The sequence below is a fragment of the Otolemur garnettii genome, unplaced genomic scaffold (assembly GCF_000181295.1).
Source record: "Otolemur garnettii isolate 467f Iridium unplaced genomic scaffold, OtoGar3 scaffold00050, whole genome shotgun sequence".
NCBI lineage: Eukaryota > Metazoa > Chordata > Mammalia > Primates > Galagidae > Otolemur > Otolemur garnettii.
Window position 1 is genome coordinate 7,916,809 of NW_003852445.1, and position 10,291 is coordinate 7,927,099.

Below are 10,291 nucleotides of genomic sequence, written 5' to 3' on the forward strand. Positions count from 1 at the left end.
CCTCCCAAGTAGCTGGGGACCACAGCACCCTGCCACAACGCCCGGCTATTTTTTGGTTGCAGCCATCGTTGTTTGGCGGGTCCAGGCTGGATTCAAACCTGCCACCTTAGATTTATGTGGCTGGCGCCTTAGCCACTTCAGCCACAGGTGCCAAGCCAGCTAATTTTTCTAAATTTGGGGGAAAAAAGATCTTACTATGTTGTTCAGGCTGTCCGCAAAGTGATCCTGCACCACAGCCTGCCAAAGTGTTAGGATTACAGGCATGAGCTACCGTACCTGGCTGATATGCAAGTTTCACAATGTCAAGACATGCCAACCTTGTACCAGGCAAGTCTATTTCCCAATAGCATGTGCTCACTTAGTGTGTCTATGTCAAACTTGTTAGTGCTGTGGCATCATGGCCCACAGCAACCTCAAATTCTTAGGCTTAAGCGATTCTCTTGCCTCAGTCTCCCAAGTAACTGGGAATATAGGCAACCACCATAACGCCCGGGTGCCCTTTTTTGTTGTTGTTTAGCGGGCCAGGCTGGGTTTGAACCCACCAGCCTCAGTGTATATGGCTAGCACCATAAACACTGTGCTATGGGCGCTGAGTCAGCAATAAGGTATTTTTTAATTAAAGTATACATGTCAATTTTGTAGACATAATGCTACTGCACACTTAACAAACTACCTTACAATATAAACAGAACTTTTTTTTTTTTTTTTTAAGAGACAGAGTCTCACTTCATCGCCTTCCGTAGAGTACCGTGGTGTCACAGCTCACAGCAACCTCCAACTCCTGGGCTTAGGGGATTCTCTTGCCTCAGCCTCCGGAGTAGCTGGCATTACAGGTGCCCACCACAACACCCGGCTTTTTTTTGTTGTTGCAGTTTGGCTGGGGCCAGATTCAAACCTGCCACCCTCGGTATATGGGGCTGGTGCCCTACTCACTGAGCCATAGGCGCTGCCCATAAACAGAAGTTTAATATGCGCTAAGAAACCAAAAAAATATGTGTGACTGACTTTATTGTGATGGTCTGGAACTGCTCCCAAACATATCTGGAGTATACTCCATTCTCATTCTAGCTACATTGTTCCCATTCTTCCCAATCCTTTTTTATCCTTTTCCAATCACTTTTTTTTTTGCAGTTTTTGGCCAGGTCAGGTTTGAACCCGCCATGTCCGGTATATGGGGCTGGTGCCCTACTCCTTGAGCCACAGGTGCTGCTCCCCTTTCTAATCACTTAATTTTTAGTTTAATCTTCTTAAATTTGCTTTGTGTGAATGAGCAGGTATTTTATATATTTTCTCACCTGCTCTTTTTCCTTACATGAAGGGTAACATATTATAAATCTTCATTTATGCTTTGCTCTTTTTCACTTAATAGTGTATCCTAAAAACCATCTAAAAAAGATAACCTCGTTTTAAACAGCTGTATAAAACTCTAATGTGATGGAGACTTTACATCCTTCATGTTCACATGGATGGAACTGGAGAATGTTCTTCTGAGCAAAGTATCACAAGAATGGAGAAAAAGTATCCAATGCACACACCCCTATTATGAAACTAATTTATACCTTTTATATAAAAGCTATAACCAAATAGCCTAAGAATATGGCGAGGGGGGAGGGAGAAGGGAGGGGGGAATGGGTGAAGGGAGGGGGTTTGGAGGGATCACTTCTGAGGTTTATCTTATAGGGGTACAGGTGAATCTTCTAAGAGTAGAATGTGAACGTTTTAAAACAGTAACTGAGAAAATGACATGAAGGCTGTGTTGACCAGTTTGATGGAAGTAGTTCGGATTGCATGTGAAAACCCCACACTGTACCCCAGAAGTGCGTTAATGTACATAGTTACCATTCAATAAAAAAAAAAAACAAAAAAACAAAAAACCTCTAATGTGTATTTCTAACACAGTTTAATTCAAGTACTATTCACATGCATGGGTATGTAGGTTGCTTCCCTTCTTCTGCAATAATAATGCTACAATGGATAACCTTAGGCACATGGATTTTTATACTGCTAGAAGTTTATGTTCAGAGTAAATTCACAGAATCAGGAGTGTTGAGTTGAAAGCTAAGTACCTATGTTGTTTGTGAAGAAGTATTCTCAACTTTCCAAGTAGCAATGTATGAAAGCGCTTGCTTCCCCATAGCTTCATTAACAGAACATGTTCAAATATTGTTAAATTTTTGCCAGACTCTGAACCTTTTTCATACGCTTGGGGGCCACTTTTATACCTTTTATTATGAATCATCTATTCTTGCCTTTTTTCACTTGCTTACTGTGTATCCTTTTTCCCTTAATTTTAAAGGGTTCTTTACAGATTAGATAACAGCTCTTTTACTGTGGCATACAATGTGAATAATTCCTCTTACTTTATATGTTGTTTTTTGATTTTGTTTTATATCATGCAAAATTTTATTTTATATATTCAAAGTTATTAACATTTTCTTTTATTTTTGTTAGCCACTAAGTGATACTTAGAAACTCTTTTCTACATAAAGAGTGCATGGTTGGGCAGTGCCTGTGGCTCAAAGGAGTAGGGCACTGGCCCCATTTGCCGGAGGTGGCAGGTTCAAACCCAGCCCTGGACAAAAAATGCAAAAAAAAAATAGTGCATAGGAAGGCAATCACATTTTCTTCTAGTATTTATATGGTTTCACTTTTTTCGTTTACGTTGAGTATAAGTGTGAGATACAGATCTAATTTTCTTTTTCCAAAAAACATTACAAAGAATATTTTTCTAAAATGCTACCCAGTTTTCCCAGCACCACTCCACTGACTTATTGTACTGGTCTAATTTGCCAATTTGTGTGCCAGTACCACATTGTTTTAATTGTAGATGGGGTTTTTTTGTTGGTTTTTATTTTACTTTATTTTTTGCGGTTTTCTTTTTTTGGCTGGGGGTGGATTTGAACCCAGGTAAGGTCTCACCCAAGCTGAAGTGAGCTCATAGTATAACCTTGCAACCCTACACTCAAGAGATCCTCTCAACTTAGCCTCCCATTCTACACAACTGTAGTATGTTTTAATGTTTGGTAGGACTTTTTGAATTCTTCCTAACCTACTCGGGCCTACTGATTTAATCATATGGACTTTAGTATCAGCTTGTCTCAATTCATAAAATATCATAATAATAAAATTTCCAATTCTCAATAAAATATCCTATTCAGGGGCAGGACCTGTGACTCAGTGAGTAGGGCACCGGCCCCATATACTGATGGTGGTGGGTTCGAACCCGGTCCTGGCCAAACTGCAACAAAAAATAGCTGTGCGTTGTGGTGGGCACCTGTAGTCCCAGCTACTTGGGAGGCTGAGGCAAGAGAATTGCTTAAGCCTAAGAGTTGGAGGTTGCTGTAAGCTATGAAGCCATGGCACTCTACCGAGGGCAACATAGTGAGACTCTTGTCTCACAAAAAAAAAAAAAAGTCATCCACAACGGCTGGGTGCAGCGGCTCATGTTTATAATCCTACCACCCTGGTAGCCTCAGTCAGGTGGATTGCTAGAGCTCAGAAGTTCGAGACCAAAGTAAGATAGAGACCGCATCTCTACTAAAAATAGAAAAATAAGCCAGGAGTTTTGCTGGGCACCTGTAGACCCAACTACTTGGACGGATTAGACAGGAGGATCACTTGAGGGAGTTTTGAGTTTGCTGTGAGCTATGATGATGCCATAGTATTCTACCCAGGGCGACAGAATGAGACCCTGTCCCCCACCCCACAAAAAACAAAACAAAATACACATTTACTTCTAGCGCCTATGATTATCCACCAACTTCCAAGTGTTTATAAATTCTGTAAGAAATAAATCATTTCCTTTTTATTTTAGTTTTCTCTATTATCACTTACGTATTTGCTGTCAAATTTCTATTCCTATATTTAAGAAAGCTACATTCCTTCCTCTAAGAGATTTCTCTCCCTTTTTCTAACCAAGGAGTTATCAGACAGTAACTGTTGTGAATTCTAACCAAATTCTAGAAAAAATAGTTAATAAAAGAGAATACAGTTCAGAAATCTCTTAATTCCAACAGATTAGTTTCCTTTCTATATAGTTTCCTATTTGTATATTTATCCAGCTGTCATAGCTCTTCTTTGAGGATAAGGAGGAAAAACATTACCCATGTCCCCCTCCACTGAAGTCATTCAATTTACCTTTGGGAGCTCCTTTTTCACAATGCTGAGCCATACTTTCCTACGACGAGCATTAAGCTGCTCAATGGATAAGTGCTTTTTCTTAGTGCCAGGGGGAGGTGCATCATGAGAAAACTTGGCAAAGACTTTGGTCTGGTGGTGATGGCGACGAGGGGATTCTTCAGAGGAAAGTTCTTCATCTCTTCTTCTTTTTTTTTTCACTTTTTTCAACTTGGCTGCAAAGGAAGCAGATACTAACAAGGTTGTATTTCTTCCCTTCTACAGGAGACAACACAAAGCAACTTTACCATTTTTAGAAAATTCAAGTTCCTTTCCTTATTCCACCTGTGACTGGCAACATTTATCCCTTTATCTATTTAGGTTCATGAATATTCCAAAAAGAAGATCTCACAAATCTGGAAAAGAACTTCCTCTGTTCACATGAAAAAAATACATAGAATAAAACCCGAGAACCAAATTTCTTTTGAACTTGACAGTAGGAAAGGAGGTTTATGAATTACCATGGGCTCAAGTAACAAGTACAAGATTAACATGTAATCAACTGCACTGTATCTAAAGCCTTAGAGCTAGTCAGGTGTGCCCCCACTCAATACCACCTCTAACTTTCTAATTCTACCTAGGCTTTAACATTATTTAGCACTAATAATTCTAAAGATAATCTCTTACTGTGTTTTTTCTTTTTTTTTTTTAAGAGACAGAGTCTCACTTTATCACCCTTGGTAGAGTGCTGCTTACTGTGTTTTTTGAAGTCATTTAAATGAACCAATTTATACTACAAAAAGCAAAAATCCTGTTTAAAAGGTTATGTGTAAAACATCACAAAGAAGAAAATTTATTTTAACATTGTGGCAATATAAGGTAGTTAAAAAGCCTTAAAACATTAAGACTTGCAGTGGCCAGGCACAGTGGCTAACACCTATAATCCTAGCACTCCGGGAGGCTGAAACAGGTGGTCTCACAGGTTGGAGACCAGCCTGAGTCAGAGAGAGACCTTGTCTCTAAAACAGACCCAGGCGTTGTGGCAGATGCCTATAATCCCAGCTACTCAGGAGGCTAAGGCAAGAAAATCACTTGAGCCCAGGAGTTTGACTTTGCTGTGAGCTATGAAACCATGACACTCTATCAAGGGCAACAAAGTGAAACCGTATCTCAAAAAAAAAAAAAAAAAAAAAAGACAGACAGACTTGTAAGAGAAAGTTATACATGGAATAAAAACCTAATGGGGGGTTATGGAGGATTAGAAAGCTTAGAGATAAGCAAGTGGGAAAAAGTGAAGAAGACCCCAAAAAAGTGCCTTTCTGAGTATATACATTCAGGGAAATAAAATCTGCATTAAGTAGCTTAAAATTTTCCCATCCTATTTTCTTCCTGATTTTCAGCTGCTTGCAACTTAGCAAGAGAGAAAAGGACGTTTCCTGGCAAATATGCAAACAAAGATCATCGAGAGGTGATCTATTTTAAATCACCTCAGCAGCAATTATAACTTATTCCTAACATTTCAAGTTACTCTTCATATGTTCCTGTGCATAACCAATTTCCTCCCATCTCGAAACATTTTCAACATTTGTAGAGCATGTATAAGAAAACAGCAATAAAATTTGCTGAAACCTTTAGCTAGGAATCTATAACTCTTAACTCTTTCCAATTCTAGAAAAGACCATAACTCAGATATAAAATCAGGTTAGTAACACAGTCAGTCCTCCATATCCATGGCTCTGGATCCATGGATTTAAGAAACAAAGGATAAGAAATATTTTGGGGGGGAATAAAAACACAAGACATTTTGTTATTATTCCCTCAACAGTATAGTATAACAACTATTTATATAGCATTTATATTGTATTAGATATTTTAAGTAATCTAGACATCTCATCTCCCATCTGGATTCATGGGAGGACATGCACAGATTGTATGCAAATGCTACACCATATAATATAAGGAACTTGAGCATCCCTGGATTTTGTTATCTGCCAGGAGGTATGAGATTGAAACAATTCCACGTGGATACCAAGGGACAACTATACTTACTACTAAATAGAAGGGGAGACGAGAGTTTTTGAGATAAAGCAAATTTCTACCATATGGATTATATTTAAAGTTCATAGGTACTACCAAGTCACACATAATTCTGAAAATAGGAATAAATAAATACATAAGGTAGATCAACATGCTCACCTTTAAGTTTCTTTTCTTCCTTGAATTTCTTTTTTTTGGGTCCAAGTAGGTGCCGCTGTTGCTCATAGAAAGGATCATATGTGGAAAGTAGGCCTGCACTGTAGTACTGATACTGCTGCAACTGAAGCAAAGACCATGATGGGTCTGTGTTTTATAGCAGAACCCACAGATCATCTTTACTACAGAAAGCTGAGCCAGAAGAAATCATTGCTCCGAAACACAGCATTCTTCCCACAGGGAAAGATTTAGTTCATTAAAGGAAATGAGTTTGTTAATTTAAAAACAATGGGTTCAACTGCTAAGCATAGCAAAAGTTACTAGAAATAGGCTCAGTGTCTGTAGCTCAGTGAGTAGGGCGCCAGCCACATACACCAAGGCTGGTAGGTTTGAGCCCAACCCAGGCCCGGTGAACAACAATAACAGCTGCAACCAAAAAATAGCCGGACTTGGCTTGGTGCCTGTAGCTCCATGGCTAGAGCACCAGTGACATACACCAGAGCTAGTGGGTTCAAATACAGCCTGGGCCTGCCAAACAACAATGAAAACTACAACCAAAAGAATCTCACTATGTTGTGGCGACATAGTGAGATTCTATCTCAAAAATAAAAAAAAAGAAAAAAAAAGAAAAAGTTACTAGAAAAGAAAAACTCTTCATGGTTCTGAATTTCTACCAAGATAGCTACTTACAAATGACATATATTTGAGATAGAATTAATTCCTTGTAGGAAGGTCTCCCCTTGGAAATTCATCAGTAAGAAATAACCCATATTTCTATTACCAATAAGTCTTCAGATTTACTAAAGCCCCTATGCATGCATGCTATTCTGACTTTCAATAGTCACCAGTCATCCCAATTCTTGATTATTCCAAGATTCATGCTTTTCATCTCCCACTAAGACCCCCAGAGGTTCTCAACCTATGGGTCATGACCCACAAGAACAATATTAAAGGGTCGCAATATTAGGAAGGTTGAGAACCACTGCACTGAGAGAATCGGCTATTATTATGGATAGTGCCTACATAACATATGAATGATCTAATTGTTTTCATTCAGAAAGTGGCAAATCCATTCAAGCACTTCATTTTATTTTTTTAAATTAACCTTAAATTAACCCCAAATCTCTCATTAATAGTCTCACTTATTACTAATACATAACTATAAATATAAATTAAAATTAGGTAGTCCACTGTCAAATTTCTTTCCTGGATTATAACCAAGTGAGTTGTCCAAAGGAATGAAACTAAGATGAAAGAATAACAAGGAGAACTGTAACTAAGTCCTCTGTCAAAGGTAAAAATTAAATGAACATTCATCAAGTTGAATACTTAATGTCTGTGAACTCTCCTCTATGCATGTTTGTTGGGTCCCTTTGTGGTCGCCACTTGTCAGGGCCCAGGACTGGCCAGGTCTCCAGCCCCCCCACCCATCTAAGTTCTGGATGCAGACCGCTAGGCTACCTTGTTTGGGAACAATTGCTCTTACGTGCCAGAGGGCTATTTGCTTTAGCAGAAGGGAGTGAGAGAGAAAGACAGTATTTGAGGGAGTAGAGCAGTCTTAGTAGAAGAATACATCTTAGCAGTCTCTAGCAGTCTTTGGTAGAGATGCCATGCAGGCGTTCTGCGACAGTCATACTGAGCGGGTATGTGCTAGAATGCGCGCTCCCAAATGCCTTCTCCTCCAGCTTCTTATAGACACACTCCCGTGGCTCTTAACACCACAGGTGCTGGCTCGGCACCTGTGGCTCAAGTGGCTAGGGTGCCAGCCACATACACCTAAAGTGGCAGGTTCGAATCCAGCCCGGGCCCGCCAAACAACACTGATGGCTGCAACCAAAAAAAAAAAAAAAATAGTCAGGCGTTGTGGTGGGCGCCTGTAGTCCCAGATACTTGGGAGGCAGAGGCAGGAGACTCGCTTGAGCCCAGGAGTTGGAGATTGCTGTGAGCTGTGATGCCACAGCACTCTACCCAGGGGGATAGCTTGAGGCTCTGTCTCAAAAAAAAAAAAACACCACAGGTGCTAATCACTGATGCTCTCATCTCGGGAGTTCTCATGTTAGGAGAGCCAAAGCCCTCCCAATGCCCTTATCACCAACATGTTGCATCACCCAGCTATATAGGTGTTTCTTACTCCTCCTTGCCATATGCTATATAGGCTGCTAAAATGTTTTATTTCAATTTAAAAAGCAAGCAAAGGCTGGGTGCTGTGGCTCATGCCTGTATACCCAGCACTCTGAGAGACCAAAACGAGTAGACTGCCTGAGCTCACCAGTTTGAGACCAGCCTAAGCAAGAACAAGATCCTGACTCTAAAAATAGCCAGGTGCTGTGGCAGGCACCTGTAGTCCCAGCTACTTGGGAGGCTAAGTCAAGAGAATCACTTGAGCCCAAGAGTTAGAGGTGGCTGACAGATATGACAGCAACCTACCCAGTGCGACAGCTTGAGACTCTATCTCAAAAAATATAAAAATAATAAAAATTAGGGGTTCAGCATCTATAGCTCAGTGGCTAGGGTGCCAGCCACATACACCAGAGCTGGCAGGTTCAAACCTAGCCCAGGTCTGCCAAACAACAATGACAACTACAACCAAAAGAAAGCCAGGTGTTGTGGCGGGCACCTGTAGTCCCAGCTACTTGGGAGGCTAAGACAAGAGAATCGCTTAAGCCCAAGAGTTTGAGGTTGTTGCAAGCTGTGAAGTCACAGCACTCTACCGAGGGCAACATAATGAGACTCTGTCTAAAAAAAAAATAAAAATAAAAACAGGCTTGGTGCCAGCTACACACACCAAAGCTGGCAGGTTCAAATCTAGCCCAGGCCCGCCAAACAACGACAACTATAACCAAAAAATAGCTGGGTGTGTGGCAGGTGCCCGTAGTCCCAGCTACTTGGGAGGCTGAGGCAAGAGAATCACTTAAGCCAGCAGTTCTCAATCTGTGGATCGCAACCCACAGGAATTGTATCAAAGGGCCACAGCATTAGGAAGGTTGAGAACCACTGGCTTAAAGCCCAAGACTTTGAGGTTGCTGTGAGCTGTGACACCACAGCATTCTAGCAAGGGCGACACAGTAAGACTCTATCTCAAAAAAAAAAAAAAAGAAAAGAAAAAAAAGGAATCACATGTTGCACAATTCCATTTGTGTAAAATGTCTAAAATATGTACACTTATAGAAACAGGGTAGTAACCTAATGCTAAGCTAGGGCACCAGCTAAGGAGCATGAATGGTTTCTTTACAGGGTGATGTATTCTGGAATTAGACATTGATGATAGCTATACAACTCAATGACTATAGTAAAAATCAGTCAACTACATACTTTGGGATGAATTATATCTTTCTTTATGAAATCAATATATGTTGATTATATCTCAATAAAGCTATTAACCACCACGACTAATTAAATATAAAGTTAAAATGGTATATTTTAATTACTATAAACCAGAGGGTAAATACCCAGTGTGAAGGTCTATTTCTCCTGAAACTCTCACCTCCTTGTCTTTACTATACTTATTTTGGTGAAGTTTCTTGTATTTGTGTAGTCGAAGCATGTTGTGAAGTTCTTCTCTGCTAAGATTGAGTTCTTCTTCTTCATCATCATCTTCACTCTGAGAATCTGCCTCACTAGACTCATCACTTAGCAGAATGCTCTGAAAAAGGGCAAAAATCCACATGTAACTTTGTTGGGAAACAAGTACATTTAAAATCCAAGCATGTTTTTCCAAGATCCCCCAAAACAACAAACACAGCTAGAGAACAGTCATTGCAATTTCCCTTAGCGTATGTGCTTTTATCAATTCAACTGAAAATTTAAAGATATTAATTAAACCTAGTGAGCACAAATTGAAGTGCAATAAAGCATGGGAGATGGTATAATCAGCAAAAAGGCTTAACTGTTCTAAGTATTTAAACTAAACATAAGATATTCTAACTAGGGTGGTGCCCGTGGCTCAGTGAGTAAGGCACCAGCCCCATATACCGAGGGTGAC

The 10,291-nt window shown here is 40.0% G+C and overlaps 1 protein-coding gene across 2 annotated transcripts in view; it reads right to left on the reverse strand.

Moving 5' to 3' along the window:
* Positions 1–10,291, reverse strand: part of INO80 (INO80 complex subunit) — a 148,807-nt gene that overhangs the window by 133,415 nt on the left and 5,101 nt on the right. For both annotated transcript variants that reach the window (XM_023514274.1, XM_003791734.3), the window contains exons 4-6: positions 9,794–9,952; positions 6,313–6,433; positions 4,138–4,352 (exon numbers count right to left, since the gene is read on the reverse strand). In XM_023514274.1, the coding sequence (XP_023370042.1) occupies positions 4,138–4,352; positions 6,313–6,433; positions 9,794–9,952 (495 nt within the window). The remainder of the gene's footprint in view (positions 1–4,137; positions 4,353–6,312; positions 6,434–9,793; positions 9,953–10,291) is intronic.